Source organism: Oncorhynchus gorbuscha, linkage group LG15, assembly GCF_021184085.1.
Source record: "Oncorhynchus gorbuscha isolate QuinsamMale2020 ecotype Even-year linkage group LG15, OgorEven_v1.0, whole genome shotgun sequence".
In the NCBI taxonomy this organism is placed as follows: domain Eukaryota; kingdom Metazoa; phylum Chordata; class Actinopteri; order Salmoniformes; family Salmonidae; genus Oncorhynchus; species Oncorhynchus gorbuscha.
The window spans coordinates 11,417,335-11,439,426 of record NC_060187.1 but is presented as its reverse complement, the minus strand read 5'-3'; the positions used below and the strand labels follow the sequence as shown (position 1 = coordinate 11,439,426).

The 22,092-nt window shown below is 41.9% G+C and overlaps 2 protein-coding genes across 2 annotated transcripts in view; one reads left to right on the top strand and one right to left on the bottom strand.

Annotated features, from left to right (window-relative positions):
* pla2g4ab (phospholipase A2, group IVAb (cytosolic, calcium-dependent)) overlaps nt 1-7,477 on the bottom strand; it is a 69,473-nt gene extending 61,996 nt beyond the window's left edge. Inside the window, exons 1-2 of the mRNA XM_046301005.1 lie at nt 6,953-7,477; nt 1,105-1,254 (exon numbers count right to left, since the gene is read on the bottom strand). Of these exons, the coding sequence (XP_046156961.1) occupies nt 1,105-1,137 (33 nt within the window). The 5' untranslated portion in view covers nt 1,138-1,254; nt 6,953-7,477. The remainder of the gene's footprint in view (nt 1-1,104; nt 1,255-6,952) is intronic.
* A 6,308-nt stretch (nt 7,478-13,785) lies between these two features.
* ptgs2b (prostaglandin-endoperoxide synthase 2b) lies at nt 13,786-20,097 on the top strand. Its single transcript, XM_046301076.1, has 10 exons — nt 13,786-13,977; nt 14,336-14,452; nt 14,562-14,705; nt 14,894-15,037; nt 15,536-15,717; nt 15,877-15,960; nt 16,069-16,315; nt 16,889-17,175; nt 17,402-17,549; nt 18,855-20,097. The coding sequence occupies exons 1-10, from the start codon at nt 13,914-13,916 to the stop codon at nt 19,265-19,267; spliced, it is 1,830 nt and encodes a 609-aa protein (XP_046157032.1). The 5' UTR covers nt 13,786-13,913; the 3' UTR covers nt 19,268-20,097.
* The last annotated feature ends 1,995 nt before the right edge of the window (nt 20,098-22,092 follow it).

Sequence of the window (22,092 nt, the reverse complement as noted above, 5' to 3'; positions counted from 1 at the left end):
CCAAACTTACCCTAGTAAAACTGACTATCCTACCGATCCTTGACTTCGGTGATGTCATCTACAAAATAGCTTCCAATACTCTACACAGCAAACTGGATGCAGTTTATCACAGTGCCATCCGTATTGTTACTAAAGCACCTTATACCACCCACCACTGCGACCTGTATGCTCTAGACGGCTGGCCCTCGCTACATATTCGTCGCCAGACCCACTGGTTCCAGGTCATCTACAAGTCCATGCTAGGTAAAGCTCCGCCTTATCTCAGTTCACTGGTCACGATGGCAACACCCACCCGTAGCACGCGCTCCAGCAGATGTATCCCACTGATCATCCCTAAAGCCAACACCTCATTTGGCCGCCTTTCCTTCCAGTTCTCTGTTAACAACTACTGGAACGAATTGCAAAAATTGTTGAAGTTGGAGACTTTTATCTCCCTCACCAACTTTAAACATCAGCTATCTGAGCAGCTAACCGATCGCTGCAACTGTACATAATAGTCCATCGGTAAATAGCCCATCCAATCTACCTACCTCATCCCCATACTGTTTATATTTATTTACTTTTCTGCTCTTTTGCACACCAGTATCTCTACCTGTACATGACCATCTGATCATTTATCACTCCAGTGTTCTGTGCTATTGACTTGTTTATTGTTTACTCCATGTGTAACTCTGTGTTGTTGTCTGTTCACACTGCTATGCTTTATCTTGGCCAGGTCGCAGTTGTGAATGAGAACTTGTTCTCAACTAGCCTACCTGGTTAAATAAAGGTGAAATAAAATAAATCAAATAAAAACGAGTGAGATGAGAACTGTAGTGAGAACAGAGCTGCCCACTAATCTAATGTTGATAGATCGAGATGGAACACAAATAAGGTTTTCTACTGAAGTAATACTGCTTTATCAGAAACACTATGTGGCCAAAGATAGTCTTATCTAGAGTAGTAGGTTCCTTCTTATTACTGGAGCACATGACTCACTGGACTTAAGGTGAAGTTGTAAGAAGATGTTTGTTACACTACCAAAATACCAAGTAAATGTATGCAAAACATGCAGAATAGTAAATACCTAAGAATTTGAATGTAACCAGACATGTGTGGACTTACAATAATGTACTGGTAGGGGTCTATGGAAGACATGGTTGGCTGGTGGGAGAGTTGGTGTCAGCTACTGTGGGAGGAGAGTCTCTGTCCAGTCTCCAAATGTGTCCTTGAACTTAAGCAGATCCTCCAGGAACACTGGGTCGAATCTACAGACTGGGGACACACAGAGCATCATTATGTAAAGGGATGGTGTGGAAAGACTGATATGACACATGGTAACTTGTGGCAGTTAGTGAAACAATAGCTTTGCTTGACAGTTGTATACTGTCCTAGTCTAATGACACGTTGCTGGTGAGTGAAACCGTTTGAAACAGTGATGATGTAAAATACTAATAACTTGAAATAACTGGTTATAACTGGTTATCAGATACTGAAATAACTGGTTATCAGCTACTGAAATAACTGGTTATCAGCTACTGTAGTGAGTGTAGGACCAGGGAGAGGGGATGTACTGAAGCCACAAGACTGAGATAGGCCTGTGTGTGTGTGTGTGTGTGTGTGTGTGTGTGTGTGTGTGTGTGTGTGTGTGTGTGTGTGTGTGTGTGTGTGTGTGTGTGTGTGTGTGTGTGTGTGTGTGTGTGTGTGTGTGTGTGTGTGTGTGTGTGTGTGTGTGTGTGTGTGTGTGTGTGTGTGTGTGTGTGTGTGTGTGTGTGTGTGTGCGTGCGTGCGTGCGTGTGTGTGTGTGAGAGAGATAGAGGCCTATGTGACTCAGCGAAGTGAGAGATGCTACCGCAGCCGAATAATTTGTGTGTGTGTGTATATGTGTTGTGTGTGTGTGTGTATTACAGTAGACCACAAGCCCAGTGTGGCTCCAAGGCTCCCCACAGTTGTTCAACAAAGCGTAGCATTTCTGTGAAGAGTTCATGCACGTAGTGTGGTTGTGTGTTCGCAGTGCTGGTCACGTAGTTTGAATGGATGGTCCAAGTTCTGAATGAGCCTATTTGGGCTGTGACGTGGTGACCTGCATGTATTCCACATTTCTGAACGATCCATCCACAAAGCAATAAGAGCTGAGTGGATTGGACAGGAACACAGACAGCTTGGCCTGACCACTGAGTGGGCTTATTGTTATTTTGGTACAAGAAAGCTGTGCCAATGTGCTTAACTATCTATCTGGTCTCCTCATTAAATTAGAATTAAATTACAATAATGGTTATTCATTCAAAAGTAAATTCAATGACTGAATTGTGATGTTCCTAAACGCAAGACCATATACTTAGCCATACCTGTAATCAACAGGCTTAAGTGCCATGTTGTTACTCTAGTGTTGTTACTATACAAAAAGGTATCCTCTGCTCATAGACCATGGACTTAGCCATACCTGTAATCAACAGGCTTAAGTGCCATGTTGTTACACTAGTGTTGTTACTATACAGAAAGGTATCCTCTGCTCATAGACCATGGACTTAGCCATACCTGTAATCAACAGGCTTAAGTGCCATGTTGTTACTCTAGTGTTGTTACTATACAGAAAGGTATCCTCTGCTCATAGACCATGGACTTAGCCATACCTGTAATCAACAGGCTTAAGTGCCATGTTGTTACACTAGTGTTGTTACTATACAGAAAGGTATCCTCTGCTCATAGACCATGGACTTAGCCATACCTGTAATCAACAGGCTTAAGTGCCATGTTGTTACACTAGTGTTGTTACTATACAGAAAGGTATCCTCTGCTCATAGACCATGGACTTAGCCATACCTGTAATCAACAGGCTTAAGTGCCATGTTGTTACTCTAGTGTTGTTACTATACAGAAAGGTATCCTCTGCTCATAGACCATGGACTTAGCCATACCTGTAATCAACAGGCTTAAGTGCCATGTTGTTACTCTAGTGTTGTTACTATACAGAAAGGTATCCTCTGCTCATAGACCATGGACTTAGCCATACCTGTAATCAACAGGCTTAAGTGCCATGTTGTTACTCTAGTGTTGTTACTATACAGAAAGGTATCCTCTGCTCATAGACCATGGACTTAGCCATACCTGTAATCAACAGGCTTAAGTGCCATGTTGTTACTCTAGTGTTGTTACTATACAGAAAGGTATCCTCTGCTCATAGACCATGGACTTAGCCATACCTGTAATCAACAGGCTTAAGTGCCATGTTGTTACTCTAGTGTTGTTACTATACAGAAAGGTATCCTCTGCTCATAGACCATGGACTTAGCCATACCTGTAATCAACAGGCTTAAGTGCCATGTTGTTACTCTAGTGTTGTTACTATACAGAAAGGTATCCTCTGCTCATAGACCATGGACTTAGCCATACCTGTAATCAACAGGCTTAAGTGCCATGTTGTTACTCTAGTGTTGTTACTATACAGAAAGGTATCCTCTGCTCATAGACCATGGACTTAGCCATACCTGTAATCAACAGGCTTAAGTGCCATGTTGTTACTCTAGTGTTGTTACTATACAGAAAGGTATCCTCTGCTCATAGACCATGGACTTAGCCATACCTGTAATCAACAGGCTTAAGTGCCATGTTGTTACTCTAGTGTTGTTACTATACAGAAAGGTATCCTCTGCTCATAGACCATGGACTTAGCCATACCTGTAATCAACAGGCTTAAGTGCCATGTTGTTACTCTAGTGTTGTTACTATACAGAAAGGTATCCTCTGCTCATAGACCATGGACTTAGCCATACCTGTAATCAACAGGCTTAAGTGCCATGTTGTTACACTAGTGTTGTTACTATACAGAAAGGTATCCTCTGCTCATAGACCATGGACTTAGCCATACCTGTAATCAACAGGCTTAAGTGCCATGTTGTTACACTAGTGTTGTTACTATACAGAAAGGTATCCTCTGCTCATAGACCATGGACTTAGCCATACCTGTAATCAACAGGCTTAAGTGCCATGTTGTTACACTAGTGTTGTTACTATACAGAAAGGTATCCTCTGCTCATAGACCATGGACTTAGCCATACCTGTAATCAACAGGCTTAAGTGCCATGTTGTTACACTAGTGTTGTTACTATACAGAAAGGTATCCTCTGCTCATAGACCATGGACTTAGCCATACCTGTAATCAACAGGCTTAAGTGCCATGTTGTTACACTAGTGTTGTTACTATACAGAAAGGTATCCTCTGCTCATAGACCATGGACTTAGCCATACCTGTAATCAACAGGCTTAAGTGCCATGTTGTTACACTAGTGTTGTTACTATACAGAAAGGTATCCTCTGCTCATAGACCATGGACTTAGCCATACCTGTAATCAACAGGCTTAAGTGCCATGTTGTTACTCTAGTGTTGTTACTATACAGAAAGGTATCCTCTGCTCATAGACCATGGACTTAGCCATACCTGTAATCAACAGGCTTAAGTGCCATGTTGTTACTCTAGTGTTGTTACTATACAGAAAGGTATCCTCTGCTCATAGACCATGGACTTAGCCATACCTGTAATCAACAGGCTTAAGTGCCATGTTGTTACTCTAGTGTTGTTACTATACAGAAAGGTATCCTCTGCTCATAGACCATGGACTTAGCCATACCTGTAATCAACAGGCTTAAGTGCCATGTTGTTACTCTAGTGTTGTTACTATACAGAAAGGTATCCTCTGCTCATAGACCATGGACTTAGCCATACCTGTAATCAACAGGCTTAAGTGCCATGTTGTTACTCTAGTGTTGTTACTATACAGAAAGGTATCCTCTGCTCATAGACCATGGACTTAGCCATACCTGTAATCAACAGGCTTAAGTGCCATGTTGTTACTCTAGTGTTGTTACTATACAGAAAGGTATCCTCTGCTCATAGACCATGGACTTAGCCATACCTGTAATCAACAGGCTTAAGTGCCATGTTGTTACTCTAGTGTTGTTACTATACAGAAAGGTATCCTCTGCTCATAGACCATGGACTTAGCCATACCTGTAATCAACAGGCTTAAGTGCCATGTTGTTACTCTAGTGTTGTTACTATACAGAAAGGTATCCTCTGCTCATAGACCATGGACTTAGCCATACCTGTAATCAACAGGCTTAAGTGCCATGTTGTTACACTAGTGTTGTTACTATACAGAAAGGTATCCTCTGCTCATAGACCATGGACTTAGCCATACCTGTAATCAACAGGCTTAAGTGCCATGTTGTTACACTAGTGTTGTTACTATACAGAAAGGTATCCTCTGCTCATAGACCATGGACTTAGCCATACCTGTAATCAACAGGCTTAAGTGCCATGTTGTTACACTAGTGTTGTTACTATACAGAAAGGTATCCTCTGCTCATAGACCATGGACTTAGCCATACCTGTAATCAACAGGCTTAAGTGCCATGTTGTTACACTAGTGTTGTTACTATACAGAAAGGTATCCTCTGCTCATAGACCATGGACTTAGCCATACCTGTAATCAACAGGCTTAAGTGCCATGTTGTTACACTAGTGTTGTTACTATACAGAAAGGTATCCTCTGCTCATAGACCATGGACTTAGCCATACCTGTAATCAACAGGCTTAAGTGCCATGTTGTTACACTAGTGTTGTTACTATACAGAAAGGTATCCTCTGCTCATAGACCATGGACTTAGCCATACCTGTAATCAACAGGCTTAAGTGCCATGTTGTTACACTAGTGTTGTTACTATACAGAAAGGTATCCTCTGCTCATAGACCATGGACTTAGCCATACCTGTAATCAACAGGCTTAAGTGCCATGTTGTTACACTAGTGTTGTTACTATACAGAAAGGTATCCTCTGCTCATAGACCATGGACTTAGCCATACCTGTAATCAACAGGCTTAAGTGCCATGTTGTTACTCTAGTGTTGTTACTATACAGAAAGGTATCCTCTGCTCATAGACCATGGACTTAGCCATACCTGTAATCAACAGGCTTAAGTGCCATGTTGTTACTCTAGTGTTGTTACTATACAGAAAGGTATCCTCTGCTCATAGACCATGGACTTAGCCATACCTGTAATCAACAGGCTTAAGTGCCATGTTGTTACTCTAGTGTTGTTACTATACAGAAAGGTATCCTCTGCTCATAGACCATGGACTTAGCCATACCTGTAATCAACAGGCTTAAGTGCCATGTTGTTACTCTAGTGTTGTTACTATACAGAAAGGTATCCTCTGCTCATAGACCATGGACTTAGCCATACCTGTAATCAACAGGCTTAAGTGCCATGTTGTTACTCTAGTGTTGTTACTATACAGAAAGGTATCCTCTGCTCATAGACCATGGACTTAGCCATACCTGTAATCAACAGGCTTAAGTGCCATGTTGTTACACTAGTGTTGTTACTATACAGAAAGGTATCCTCTGCTCATAGACCATGGCTGGACACGCTGACTGCATCAAATGAATGTAATAACAAAAGCGAAGGGAAAATAATAACATTTTACATGGCAAAACACAGCAATGAAAACAAATGATGCTCCAATCCATATTAATAACCTACATTTGCCGAATATCTTCAGTGGAATTGATAAGTTGATGATGAGTTGCATAATATCTTTCAAATGAGAGTTTAACATGTGAAAGTGTTTAAAAACTTTTTAAAACTAAAATGTCTTACTTGTTGATTTAGGCTAGTCTATTCTTGTTGAAGTTAACACAATCATTTAAAAATTAGAATAATATATTTCCAGTTCGGATCGAATAATAATCGAATTCTATAGTGGTCTAATAAGGCGATGTACTGCCGTTGACTTGCCGCTTACGGAAACATCAAGTTAATACACTGACTCGACACTCCACCGCGCACAGCAATCTCGAAAAGCGCAGTGTCCAAAGTTAAATAGGCAACAGCAACATACAGAACAGGCTTTACGTGTTTGTAATGTAACAAACATGCAACACTGAGGAATGACAGTTATGTGTCCACCTACCTTGAGAACAATATCAGCGCATAAATCCTAGGAAATATGTCATCGACGCCTGAAGTATGGCTCCACTGTATACGGTATAGGATGAGCCGGAGGAGGTGCTAAACACCGCCCCTCGAAAACGTACACACCTCGTAGCGGAACTCAATTTTAGCTTTGGTCATTTAGGAAGTCAGAATTTATGGGGAGACTAATCGAAAACTGAAATTTGGCGCATGGGTTGTATCAGAGACATTGTTCGCTACTTATCTGACCTCAAAGGCTGCCCATGAGAGTTGGAAGACTTGAGAAAATCCCTGAGAGAAGTATGATGCAACCTGCGGATGTTTCAATTTATTTTCTACTGAGCCATTTACTTTATCTTCGTATTATTATATTTTATTCTTGTTACATTGTGCAGAGGGAACCTGCAAGTAAGCATTTTGTTGGACGGTGTATACCAAGTCTATCCCGTACATACGACTAAAAACATTTGAAATGTGAACTTTTGGTATGCGACGTATGTACGCAATCATTTCTACAAGTACAACCCTACTTCCAGCTTGGTTCTGCCAGCAGCACAAACAATATCGTGACTTTGTATGTTAATAGCAAAACCTTCAGATTAAAAGTCCGCATTTCAAAACATTGCAATATCGATGACTCATTCCAAATATATTACATTTTAGTCAATGTCTTTTTATTGTGCTTAGAAGTAAATGCAAGAAGGAATTTTTATTTATTGATTTATTTCACCTTTATTTAACCAGGTAGGCAAGTTGAGAACAAGTTCTCATTTACAACTGCGACCTGGCCAAGATAAAGCAAAGCAGTTCGACACATACAACTACACAGAGTTACACATGGAGTAAAACAAACATACAGTCAATAATACAGTAGAAACAAGTCTATATACGATGTGAGCAAATTAGGTGAGATAAGGGAGGTAAAGGCAAAAAAAAGGCCATGGTGGCAAAGTAAATACAATATAGCAAGTAAAACACTGGAATGGTAGATTTGCAATGGAAGAATGTGGAAAGTAGACATAAAAATAATGGGGTGCAAAGGAGCAAAATAAATAAATAAAATTACAGTAGGGAAAGAGGTAGTTGTTTGGGCTAAATTATAGGTGGGCTATGTACAGGTGCAGTAATCTGTGAGCGGCTCTGACAGTTGGTGCTTAAAGCTAGTGAGGGAGATAAGAATTAATGAAAACAATTTCAAATATGTATGAAAACTATGGTTACATTTTGTTTAAGACCAATATTAATCAAATAGATTGTTGGTATGTTCACAATATTGAGTTGTGAAATATATATTCTTCAGGCTGAGGCAAAAGTGGGCTTGACACTAGTCTACTCAGTAGTGTCTCTTCTAACCACTGCCAATCAATTTCTCCTGTTCTGCATGCAGCTCTGGAACCTTGACATGTTTAACATGACGTGCTACCTTGTGTTGGTTATTACTGCATTGTCGGAACTAGAAGTACAAGCATTTCGCTACACTCGCATTAACATCTGCTAAACATGTGTATGTGACAAATAAAATGTGATTTGATTTGTCCAGGACCTGCTGTTTCGACTCAATTTAATAAAGCCCTTCAATTGCCAAAGCAATGTTAACATTGCCAAAGCAAGGGAACTAAATAATAAAGAAAAGTGAAATAAACAATAAAAATTAACAGAAAAGATTAAACTCACAAAAGTTCCAAAATAATAAAGACATTACCAATGTCATATTATGTGCAAATAGTTAAAGTACAAAAGGGAAAATAAATATGGGTTGTATTTACAACGTTGTTTGTTCTTCACTGGTTGCCTTTTTCTTGTGTCAACAGGTCAAATCTTGCTGCTGTGATGACACACTGTGGTATTTCACCCAGTAGATATGGGAGTTTATCAACATTGGATTTGTTTCCAAAATCTTTGTGTATCTGTGTAATCTGAGGGACATATGTGTCTCTAATATGGTCATACATCTGGAAGGAGGTTGGGAAGTGCAGTTCAGTTTCCACCTCATTCTTTGGGCAGTGTGCACATAGCCTGTCTTCTCTTGAGAGCCAGGTCTGCCTACGGTGGCATTTATCAATATCAATAGCAAATGCTCGCTGAGTCTGTACATAGTCAAAGCTTTCCTAAAGTTTGGGTCAGTTACAGTGGTCAGGTATTCTGCCACTATGTACTCTCTGTTTAGGGCCAAATAGCATTCTAGTTTGCTCTTTTTGTTAATTATTTCCAATGTGTCAAGGAATTCTCTTTTTGTTTTGTCATGAATTGGTTGGGTCTATCTTCCAGGCCGGCTCGGTCCTCCCCTCCCGCTCCGTGGCTTGACGACTCAATGCGAGCTCACAGAACAGGGCTCCGGAAGGCCGAGCGGAAATGGAGGAAAACTCGCCTCCCTGCGGACCTGGCATCCTTTCACTCCCTCCTCTCTACATTTTCCTCCTCTGTCTCTGCTGCTAAAGCCACTTTCTACCACTCTAAATTCCAAGCATCTGCCTCTAACCCTAGGAAGCTCTTTGCCACATTCTCCTCCCTCCTGAATCCTCCCCCCCCTCCTCCCTCTCTGCAGATGACTTCGTCAACCATTTTGAAAAGAAGATCGACGACATCCGATCCTCGTTTGCTAAGTCAAACAACACCGCTGGTTCTGCTCACACTGCCCTACCCTGTGCTCTGACCTCTTTCTCCCCTCTCTCTCCAGATGAAATCTCACGTCTTGTGACGGCCGGCCGCCCAACAACCTGCCCGCTCGACCCTATCCCCTCCTCTCTTCTCCAGACCATTTCCGGAGACCTTCTCCCTTACCTCACCTCGCTCATCAACTTATCCCTGACCGCTGGCTACGTCCCTTCCGTCTTCAAGAGAGCGAGAGTTGCACCCCTTCTGAAAAAACCTACACTCGATCCCTCCGATGTCAACAACTACAGACCAGTATCCCTTCTTTCTTTTCTCTCCAAAACTCTTGAACGTGCCGTCCTTGGTCAGCTCTCCCGCTATCTCTCTCAGAATGACCTTCTTGATCCAAATCAGTCAGGTTTCAAGACTAGTCATTCAACTGAGACTGCTCTTCTCTGTATCACGGAGGCGCTCCGCACCGCTAAAGCTAACTCTCTCTCCTCTGCTCTCATCCTTCTAGACCTATCGGCTGCCTTCGATACTGTGAACCATCAGATCCTCCTCTCCACCCTCTCCGAGTTGGGCATCTCCGGCGCGGCCCACGCTTGGATTGCGTCCTACCTGACAGGTCGCTCCTACCAGGTGGCGTGGCGAGAATCTGTCTCCTCACCACGCGCTCTCACCACTGGTGTCCCCCAGGGCTCTGTTCTAGGCCCTCTCCTATTCTCGCTATACACCAAGTCACTTGGCTCTGTCATAACCTCACATGGTCTCTCCTATCATTGCTATGCAGACGACACACAATTAATCTTCTCCTTTCCCCCTTCTGATGACCAGGTGGCGAATCGCATCTCTGCATGTCTGGCAGACATATCAGTGTGGATGACGGATCACCACCTCAAGCTGAACTTCGGCAAGACGGAGCTGCTCTTCCTCCCGGGGAAGGACTGCCCGTTCCATGATCTCGCCATCACGGTTGACAACTCCATTGTGTCCTCCTCCCAGAGTGCTAAGAACCTTGGCGTGATCCTGGACAACAAACTGTCGTTCTCAACTAACATCAAGGCGGTGGCCCGTTCCTGTAGGTTCATGCTCTACAACATCCGCAGAGTACGACCCTGCCTCACACAGGAAGCGGCGCAGGTCCTAATCCAGGCACTTGTCATCTCCCGTCTGGATTACTGCAACTCGCTGTTGGCTGGGCTCCCTGCCTGTGCCATTAAACCCCTACAACTCATCCAGAACGCCGCAGCCCGTCTAGTGTTCAACCTTCCCAAGTTCTCTCACGTCACCCCGCTCCTCCGCTCTCTCCACTGGCTTCCAGTTGAAGCTCGCATCCGCTACAAGACCATGGTGCTTGCCTACGGAGCTGTGAGGGGAACGGCACCTCAGTACCTCCAGGCTCTGATCAGGCCCTACACCCAAATAAGGGCACTGCGTTCATCCACCTCTGGCCTGCTCGCCTCCCTACCACTGAGGAAGTACAGTTCCCGCTCAGCTCAGTCAAAACTGTTCGCTGCTCTGGCTTCCCAATGGTGGAACAAACTCCCTCACGACGCCAGGACAGCGGAGTCAATCACCACCTTCCGGAGACACTTGAAACCCCACCTCTTTAAGGAATACCTAGGATAGGATAAAGTAATCCTTCTCACCCCCTCCCCCCTTAAAATATTTAGATGCACTATTGTAAAGTGGTTGTTCCACTGGATGTCATAAGGTGAATGCACCAATTTGTAAGTCGCTCTGGATAAAAGCGTCTGCTAAATGACTTAAATGTAATGTAATGTAATGTAATGTGTGTTACTGTCCTGGGGCTCTGTGGAGTCTGTTTGTGTACAGAGCCTCTTCTCCGGGTTCAAATCTCTGTAGGTGTTTGGTTTTGTTATGGAAGGTTTGGGAAACGCTTCCTTTTAGGTGGTTGTAGAATTTAACAGCTCTTTTCTGGATTTTGATAATTAGCCAGTATTGGCCTGTCAGAGTCGTGTGTATAGGTGGCGGTGAAGTCAGGAGAAGGAGAATCAAACTGAATGAAATTGAGTTGTTTAATGAAAACAACACATAACTACAAAAGTATGAAATAATAAAACAAAGTGGGTACGAGGACCCGTCATGCACCAATACAACATCACGAAATCTGAACTATAAACCATCTCTGACAAGGACATGAGGGGAAACAGGGGATTAAATACACAGCGGGTAATGGATGGGTTTGAAACCAGGTGTGTAGTACAACAACACAAATGGAAAATGAAAAATGGATCAATGATGGCTAGAAGGCCGGTGACGTCAAGCGCCGAGCACCGCCCGAACAAGGAGAGGCTTCGACTTCGGTAGAAGTCGTGACATGGCCTGCATACGTTATTTGGTGTTTTACGTTGTACACTGATTATATTTTTTGCAGAATTCTGCATTCAGAATAGCCAACAACAAAAAAACTCACCGAATTCCAAAACGAACAAAAACGGCCCAAAATGTCATTATAATATATGCACGAACTCTATCTATCACACTGTTTTGGCTGGGAAGCCCGCCTTTAAGGAGTCACCAGCACTCCGTGTTAAAACAATCACCCAGCACAAGAGACCAGATTTCAATTCTACAGACTTTTGAGTAATTCCAACAACATATATTAATGTGTAATTAAAAGTGTATTTCTTCAAATAGACACAGTAGCTTTCAACATACCCGTATTTGTGTATTCTTTCAAGAGAACTGCTGGTATAAATAAATACATATTAACAATAAAAGTACCTAAAATGATGCATACATTTTTCCAACGTGGTTGCAATGCTGTGGTTGCAACACAGCGTTGGTTCTGCCATCATAATTTCCTGCTGCTAAGAGAACGTTAATACAGTTTCCGTAGACTCTCTGATACCAACCCACTCTTGTATGATCACTGCAAGTAAAATATCTCCACGCGAGGTCGCGCAAAGACTGGTTGTTTACTGGTTATTTGCTAGTTGATGTTGTGATGTAGATGTTGGCAGGTGGTCTGCAAAATAATATTTAGAGTCGGTGGCCGAAATTAGGCCTACAAAGTGTGAATTACATTTCCCCCCAAGCACCCATACCAAGATTGACTTGAAAAGTCTGACAATATGAGGAGCCTATAAATTAAACGTGGACATTATTTGTTGACAAATAAAATGATTAGAATTGAGATTCAGACATTGAAAGTAAGATTAACATGAGCAACATAATACATAAAACAATTAAATAACATTAATTGGGCGGAATTCAGCAGTCACATTACTGTGATATATATATATTTATTCTATAATCTCAATAGCAAAAAATGTGTAAATCAATAGGAAATCAATTAAATCAAATACTCCTTTACTATCATTCCATGTAGGGGAGAGTGAGGTAAGTTGAGCTTTTTAAATTTAAATTCAGCATTACCTTGCCAAGAGAAATAAAGTATTCTTTCTAACAAATATATCTATATATATTTCAGGATGTTGTGTATCCTTGGAAATCATCAGAATGAATGTAAACATTACAGTGGTCTGTTGGCACATCTAGCGGGTATAAACTATTACTTAGTTGTTTTTATATAACCCTCTTCACATAGGCCAGACCTTTTTGTTCCCTCATATCCCAGATATAATGCCTTGCATTATGCTTGTGATGAAAACATTTCAATTGGGTCAACCTTTGGCTCAACTTTCCCTAAGGCTAACATTTTGACTATATTAGCCCACACAGCGACAAGGATGAACTTTCATACTAAGTTTAGGACCTCATATAAAGAGACTCCAAATGATGTATAGAACAATCTTAAAATGATCTATTTTGGTTTAGAAACAAGCATAAGGAAACCTCTAACACAATAAATTAATTTGACTTGTTTTTTGGACCTAACTAGTTTACAACTTTTTCTATGTGGTTTCTTCCTTCACATAATCTATGACATGATAACCTTTTCTTACATATTTGGTCAAATTATTAATTTTGTGTATGGTTTCCTAGAATCAAGGTTATCTTAATTTACCCTCTTAGCTCAGTTTACCTCTTTGTCTCAATTTACCCCACTCTCCCCCATCATTAGGTCTATGAATTATTGTGAGTAATTGCTGATTATTTCCTATAGCTGAATTAATATTCGTTTGACTGAGATGGTTTATTATTACCAAAATCGGTGCTAAATCCCCATTACAAATATTTCACTGGTCAGTTCTTAATCGTAATCTATCAATAAAGACCAGAAGTTGAGCCCATAGCTCGGTATGTCAAACTCACGCCCACATCAAGTATTATAAAACGTGTCCTCGCAGCACACAGGTTCATTCACAACCTCGGAGTTGGATACCTCAAACGGAAGACAAAAATCAGAGTTGCGCTGTCGATAAAAAAACATTGGAATGAACAGAATCCTATCTGCGCTTCTATTTCTGCCTCTGGGCATAATATTTGTCTGCGAAGGAGGTAAGAACATGATGCGATATAAGTTATTAAACTTTGATGCAGTTTAAATGTGTTCGTTTGAACATATCATATGCGCAACGCGTTAGTAACAAAATGTGTATAAACAGTTTATTGACCTTTCTAACCATTTTTCAATCAGCCATCGAAGCATTATGAGTTTCTTTTTATGCTATATAAAAAACATCATATTTTGGATTTGATAGCCTAGGCTATATTTGGATATATAGGCCTATCTATGTGAATGATTTGATACAGTATGTAGGTCTATATGTACATAGAAATGATCAGATAATGACATGTTTTTGTGATCACAATTTATTACACTCAGTCTAACCTAACCAAAAATGTGTCTATGCAGGCAACCCTTGCTGTTCACAGCCATGCCTGAACCGCGGAGTGTGTACTGCCATGGGCTCAGAAGACTATGAGTGCGACTGCACACGCACTGGATTCTATGGCCACAACTGCACACAACGTAACGTACATCCAATATATACCGATAGCTGTATAAAAATCAACATAAAAACAACTCAATCTTTTCTCTCTAGACACTTAATTAATATGCTTTCATTTGGATTCGACAGCTGAATTTTTGACGTGGATTAAAGTGTCTCTGAAGCCTACCCCAAACACAGTGCATTACCTCCTCACCAACTACAAGGGGGTCTGGAACATCATCAATAGCATTTCATTCCTCAGGGATGCTATCATGAGATATGTTCTGACATGTGAGTTGAGTTCAATAATGTCATAGTCTTCATTAGCGTTTCTCTCTTGCCATTTGACAATGTCAAAACTATTGATGTGAAGTTTTGCATTGTCAAAACTATTTGATAATTAGGGTTACAATAACATATAAAGTTATCCCTGTTTATTTTGAGTTCATATTAATCCATTTTGTTCTCGCTCTCTCAAGCCCGCTCTCATCTGATCGACAGTCCACCGACCTTCAATGCGGACTATAATTATAAAAGCTGGGAAGCCTACTCCAACCTGTCCTACTACACACGAACCCTCCCTCCTCTGCCCAAGGATTGCCCAACCCCTATGGGAGTCGTAGGTAATCTCTCTCTCTCTCTCTCTCCAAACCTGTTCTCTCAGATAAAATAAAAAAACTTGGCTAACCTCCATTACATCATGCACATGCCCGACAGTCCTTGTAGCGTAGAGTTGGCTGCTTCACTGAGGTTTTCTATGAGGCAAAATCACAGCACAAATTCATACTCACTGAGCGACACTGTCATTCTTGTGGCATTCCCATACAGTGATTGTAGCATACTAATTGTAATGAGAAAGGATGTTTCACTGATTTCAACACAGAGATTTTGCAATGGCGGATATCGGGCAACACCTTTTTGATACTGTTACCTCACAGAGGCTTGCTTTTGGTTTGGTGGACATAGGATCAGGTTGTTTACATGCAAAATGTTCATTTGAAAGATATATAAAGAAAAACAATCAAACTATAATTTAGCCATTGATTAGTAATTCATTCCAAGTATAAGCTCAATTGAAAGTGTCTCTAAATTGACAGAAATATTGTATTTCCCCCATGCAGGTAAGATAGAGCTGCCTGATGCTAAGCTGCTGGCTGATAAGCTCCTGATCAGGAGGAAATTTATCCCCGACCCCCAGGGTTCCAGCCTGATGTTTGCTTTTTTCGCCCAACACTTCACCCACCAGTTCTTCAAATCTGACCAGAAGATGGGGCCGGCATTTACTAAAGCCAAGGGCCACGGGGTGGGTAGACTATATACATGTATATATAACTACACAGCACAGCACACAGCAGACATGCACTGAACAATACAACATGGTTTCACCCAGAGAGGTGGAGTTAACTGAAAGAAGACGTATGTATATAGGCCTATGTGACTGATTTGGATGCTTGTTTTCCAGGTGGACCTTGGTCACATCTACGGGGAAAACCTTGAGAGGCAACATAAACTGCGGCTCTTCAAGGATGGCAAGCTGAAGTTTCAGGTACTGAACAGATCTGGTCAACCATAAACCACCTTGAACATCACTGAACTTATACTGTTTGTCACAGCTCCAGCTGACAGTCTCTTCTCTCACCTTTTCTCTCTCTAGGTGCTGGATGGAGAGGTGTACCCACCTACAGTGAAAGAGGTTGGGGCTGATATGCACTACCCTCCCCATGTCCCTGAGTCTCACCGCTTCGCTGTGGGCCATGAGGCGTTCGGCCTGGTGCCTGGTCTCATGATGTACGCTACTATCTGGCTGAGGGAACACAACCGCGTCTGTGATGTCCTGAAGGAGGTCCATCCGGACTGGGATGATGATAGGCTCTTCCAGACATCACGCCTCATTCTCATTGGTGAGTTGTCTAAGCGGGCAGCATGTGGAAAAAAGAGGTGTAGGACTTGCTGCTCATTATTATATGATGTGGTTATACTCATGTGGTCAGATCTTACATAGTATCTGGATTAACATTGTGTATTGTAACTTGTTCCCATCAAATACTGTAGGTTAGCTGAATTTGCAAACAGCTGTTCTTTGTTTATAAAATAGAGACATCTAGATCCAATATTTGACTAAATTGCGAGCTAATGAACCGCAGTATGACTCCACTTCCTCGAGATGGGTCTGATCACAGGAAGTGGTATTCTCCTTCACATCAACTTCTCTATAGTTAAGTGTTAATGGCTGCTACCTAAAGTTGTCGGTCGGTCACATTGTTAATATGTCAGATGAGTCGGCAGTTCAGTGGTACCATACAAATAGGGGTAGGTGAGAATTAATAACACTGAGACATTATTTTAAAATGGATTTTATGGAGGTTTTTAATAACTTCTAACTGCTCTATCTTGTAAAAGACTAGGTGAAGAAATAAATAGTATAACGAAACAAAAGACTAACTAATTGTCCCTCCCCTTGCTCCTTCTTATAGGTGAGACCATCAAGATTGTGATTGAGGACTACGTGCAGCACCTGAGCGGCTACAACTTCAAGCTGAAGTTCGACCCGGAGCTTCTCTTCAAAGAGCGTTTCCAGTATCAGAACCGCATCTCGTCAGAGTTCAACACCCTGTACCACTGGCACCCACTGATGCCCGATGCCTTCCACATACAGGAGCAGGTCTACTCCTACCCACAGTTTGTCTTCAACACCTCCGTGGTCACCACACACGGCATCTCCAACCTGGTGGCGTCCTTTACCAAGCAGATCGCTGGACGGGTGAGAGACTCTCTGTGTGGGATTTAAGTTGTGGGCTCTGAGTGGCCACTTAAAGTGTCTGAACTATGGGTGGATGAATTTGCATGTTATTGTGTTTTAAGCAAACTTAATCCAACTATTGTACCTCAGTGTTTACCCTAAGGGAATGTCAGTAATTCAAAATAAAGAGAAACTCATTGTTGTTTGAGGCTGGTCGACTTACTTCCTCTCCCTCGTCCGTCCTCAGGTTGCTGGAGGTCGTAACGTCCCCCCTGCAGTGATGATGGTGGCTCTGAAGTCCATAGAGAACAGCAGACAGATGCGCTACCAGTCCCTCAACGCATACAGGAAACGCTTTTCCATGAAGCCATACGCCTCCTTCGAAGACCTCACAGGTGAGAGAACCACCATTAGCATCACAGCTATAACATAAACACTGATCACCCTGTAAACATTGAGATTGAGTTAGATTATTATGTAGTGATGAATTAGTGTAATTCCCATTTAAAAGTAGAAGGTGTAACATCCTACTATCCTGTTTGGACAGGAAATCATTAAAACCAGTTAAGACTGGTACTAAATAACTCTAATAACTAAAGGTGCCTCTAGTTGCTACTGATATAATATCATAGTTCACATTTGCATTTTAAATGTGACATTTTTTAAAACTTTTTGAAATAGTAATAAAACTGGCCTGGGCAGATATAGTAGATCCTGTGGAGCTAAGTTCTATATTGGAGTAAACTTACAGTGGGTCAAACAGATGTGCACTTTCGTTCCAGAAAGCAGTTAGTGATGGCAGAGTGTCAGGTCGAAACAGAGGAGTGTTTGGGGAGTTGACAGGCTCTGCACTGCCTCACAGAAAGAGGAAGATTTTCTTTAAGAAAAGTGTGAGAATTAACCAGAAGGGTTTCTGTGTGTGTGAGAGATACAGTGTAAAAAAGCGAGATGTTTGGAGGACTTTTAGATTTAATCTGTTTCCATGTATATTGTATTGCATCCAGACTGCATCCAGTACTCTCTAAATCCTTGTGAAACAGCTCTCAAACTGACTAGAGTAATGTAACATTTCCTTTAGAAGCCAGGTTGAGTAGAGTAACGTAACAGTTCCTTTAGAAGCCAGGTTGAGTAGAGTAACGTAACATTTCCTTTAGAAGCCAGGTTGAGTAGAGTAACGTAACATTTCCTTTAGAAGCCAGGTTGAGTAGAGTAATGTAACATTTCCTTTAGAAGCCAGGTTGAGTAGAGTAACGTAACAGTTCCTTTAGAAGCCAGGTTGAGTAGAGTAACGTAACATTTCCTTTAGAAGCCAGGTTGAGTAGAGTAACGTAACATTTCCTTTAGAAGACAGGTTGAGTAGAGTAACGTAACATTTCCTTTAGAAGCCAGGTTGAGTAGAGTAACGTAACATTTCCATTAGAAGCCAGGTTGAGTAGAGTAACGTAACATTTCCTTTAGAAGCCAGGTTGAGTAGAGTAACGTAACATTTCCTTTAAAAACCAGGTTGAGTAGAGTAACGTAACATTTCCTTTAGAAGCCAGGTTGAGTAGAGTAACGTAACATTTCCTTTAGAAGCCAGGTTGAGTAGAGTAACGTAACAGTTCCTTTAGAAGCCAGGTTGAGTAGAGTAACGTAACAGTTCCTTTAGAAGCCAGGTTGAGTAACTAACAGAACATTTCCCACCTCTGTGTGAATCCCAGGAGAAAAGGAGATGGCTGCAGAGCTGGAGGAGATGTATGGGCATGTGGATGCTGTGGAGCTCTACCCAGGTCTGCTGGTGGAGAAGCCCAGAACCAATGCCATCTTTGGGGAGACCATGGTGGAGATGGGTGCCCCCTACTCCCTGAAAGGCCTGATGGGAAACCCCATTTGTTCACCAGAGTACTGGAAGCCCAGCACCTTTGGCGGGAGCGTTGGCTTTGACATCATCAACACCGCGTCCTTGCAGAGGCTAGTGTGCAGCAACGTCAAGGGCCCGTGCCCTGTGGCGTCCTTTCATGTACCCGACGTAGAAGACAATAGATCCAATACCATCAATTCCAGTACAGCACAGTCGGGGAGCAACGATGTCAATCCCACAGTACTTCTGAAAGAAAGGACCACTGAGCTCTGATAAGACATCGGCTGAAATAGTTTCTGGAATTAAACTTTTAAATGTATTTTAAATGTAACTTTTTATTTATTTATTTGAATATTTATTTAATTTATTGCATCCTGCATCTTTATTTAGAAATGTTGTTGAGAAATGTTTTCTTCTGCCTCTGATTGTTTTGACATTACTTTTGTAAGTTCAATGAAAACCAATCCTTTTAGTAGTATTTATTCTAAGAGCTAATTTAAAGATGGAATCCGCAGCAGGGGGGGGAACAGCGCCATTGGCTGCCACATTGTCAGGATTTTTGGTCCAGATCAGCATGGTACATATTGGACTGCAGCAGCATGGTACATATTGGGCTGCACCAGCATTGTACATAAGGGGCTGTTCTATCACGTGTGCAGGGATGTCCGTGGGGGAAAAAGGGTTTGTTGTTTGCATTAATGTCTTTGTTGTTGTAATATCGTGAATGGACGTGGCTGTTTCACCATTAAGGATTACAGCTTTAATAAATGATGTTCTGTTATTGACCTCAGAAAATAGCACTGGCAATATTGTTTATGTATGTAAGTTGACTTTGTTTTAAAACTGATACTTGAATTTAACACATTTAGTTTACAGCCTGATACGTTACGTTCCACCCTAACTGCATGTTACAATATTACATTCCACCTAACTGTTTGCTCCTCGGTGCAAGAGAAAATATAGCAGGTAAAATACTGTACCTAAAGCTAATAGGTACAGGTCATTGTACTATGATACTGTAACCCTTAAAGTATTTTCTTAGTGTTTTGTTAAAATACTTGCGCTGACTCCTTATTGTTTTAATAAAACCCCATCTAATGAAATTAAAACATGACTCCCTCATCTTTCCACATTCCTCTTGCTGCATTACTGTGATATTCTCTGCTGACTCAAGTATTGTTCTTTAAGAGGGCACTGTGCACTGTGCACTGCAGTGGAGGCTGGTGAGAGGAGGACAGCACATAATAATGGCTGGAGTGGAGCAAATGGAATGGCATCAAAACATGTGTTTGATGTATTTGACACTATTCCACTCCTGCCATGACAACAAGCCCGTCCTCCCCAATTAAGGTACCACCAACCTCCTGTGGTGTACACTATACTGTGTACTCTCTGTTTAGTGACAAATAGCATTCCAGTATGCTTGTTTTTGGGTAAATTATTTTCAGTGTGTCAAGTAATTATCTCTCCATTTTTGTCATCCATATCTGCCGCAGAAGTTTATCTTACATTGACACACACACACACACACACACGCACGCACGCACGCACGCACGCACACACACACACACGCACGCACGCACGCACGCACGCACGCACGCACGCACGCACGCACACACACACACACACACACACACACACACACACACACACACACACACACACACACACACACACACACACACACACACACACACACAGTCTTGTACAACTAACATTATGGGGACACACATTCAAAATCCAATTTCCCCTTAACCTAACCCGTATCCTATCCCTAAACCTAAGATTAGCTCCTAACCCTAAAACGAACCCTATCCCTTGTTATGTATATGTCAGGAGTCAGGAAGTGGGTTGCAGAAGGAGATTTTAATCATGAATAAATGCAGATGAACAAAACAAGAGAACGTAAAACAAAACTGTCTGATGACTGAGGCTACTGAGGGCTAAATAAAGGGAATGTAATCAAGGTGCTGATTAGGTCCAGGTGTGCATAATGATGGGGTGCAGGTGTGTATAATAATGGTTGCCAGGGCCGGTGGTTAGTGCGAGCGGGCGTAGGCGTGACATCCCTAAACCCAATTCTAACTCTTTAGTTTCTAACCCATGTGTTTCCACATGTCCTACCCACGAAGCTGGGAAAACGGCACAGTACGCTCCAGACAACTACAGAGAGTGTGGGAGAAGGGAGAGAGATTCTGTTCAAGCATCTTCATTACAATGGATCAAAGCCTGCAGACAAAGTAAATACATTAAATCCCACTGGAAAGTGTTTCAGTTTCTCAGGACGCAAGGGCCATTACATCTTACTGTGTAGAGACAATCGTCCATGCTCATGCTAGATACGGTGAGTGCTTCGTACATAGACTCTGTTGGGGATTATACTTAGGCAATAAAGCACGGAAGGGTGTGGTATATGGCTAAGTATAAACGTGGTATAACAGCTAAGGGATGTTCTTAGGCACAACACAAACCCCCTATTATAAACTGGTTACCAACGTAATCAGAACAGTAAAAATACGTGTTTTGTCAAACCCGTGGTATACGCTCTGATATACCACAGCTGTTAACCAATCAGCATTCAGGGCTCGAACCACCCAGTTTATAATATGCCATAAAACCATGACACCCACATGGGCTCAACAACCTTCTCTAACCATTCTGTAATATTCTGTATAAAGTGGCGATATAGTGTTAAGATAATGATGATCCCTGTCTTAATCCCTGTCTTAATCATTGCATTCATCACTGCATTCATCACTGCAATAATCACTGCATTCCTCACTGCCCTGACCTTAGAGAGCCGTTTCATTTCTCTATTTGGTTAGGTCATGGTGTGATTTGGGGTGGGCATTCTATGACAGTTGTATACTGTCCAACTCCAATGACACGTTGCTGAGTGTGGTTCCCAATCAGAGGCAGCTGTCTATCGTTGTCTCTGATTGGGAATCATACTTAGGCAGCCTTTTGCCCACCTGTGTTTTGTGGGTAGTTATTTTCTCTTTAGTCTCTGTGACCTGACAGAACTGTTCGCTTTTGTTTTGTTACTTTGTTCGAGTGTTTCTTTGATCAATAAAATCATGAACACTTTCCACGCTGCG

Excerpts from the sequence above, each read along its gene's own strand:
- ptgs2b (XM_046301076.1), top strand. The coding sequence starts at position 13,914 with ATGAACAGAATCCTATCTGCGCTTCTATTTCTGCCTCTGGGCATAATA. Across the intron at positions 15,718-15,876 it reads CTAAAGCCAAGGGCCACGGG|GTGGACCTTGGTCACATCTA; the intron begins GTGGGTAGACTA and ends CTTGTTTTCCAG. Across the intron at positions 15,961-16,068 it reads ATGGCAAGCTGAAGTTTCAG|GTGCTGGATGGAGAGGTGTA; the intron begins GTACTGAACAGA and ends TTCTCTCTCTAG.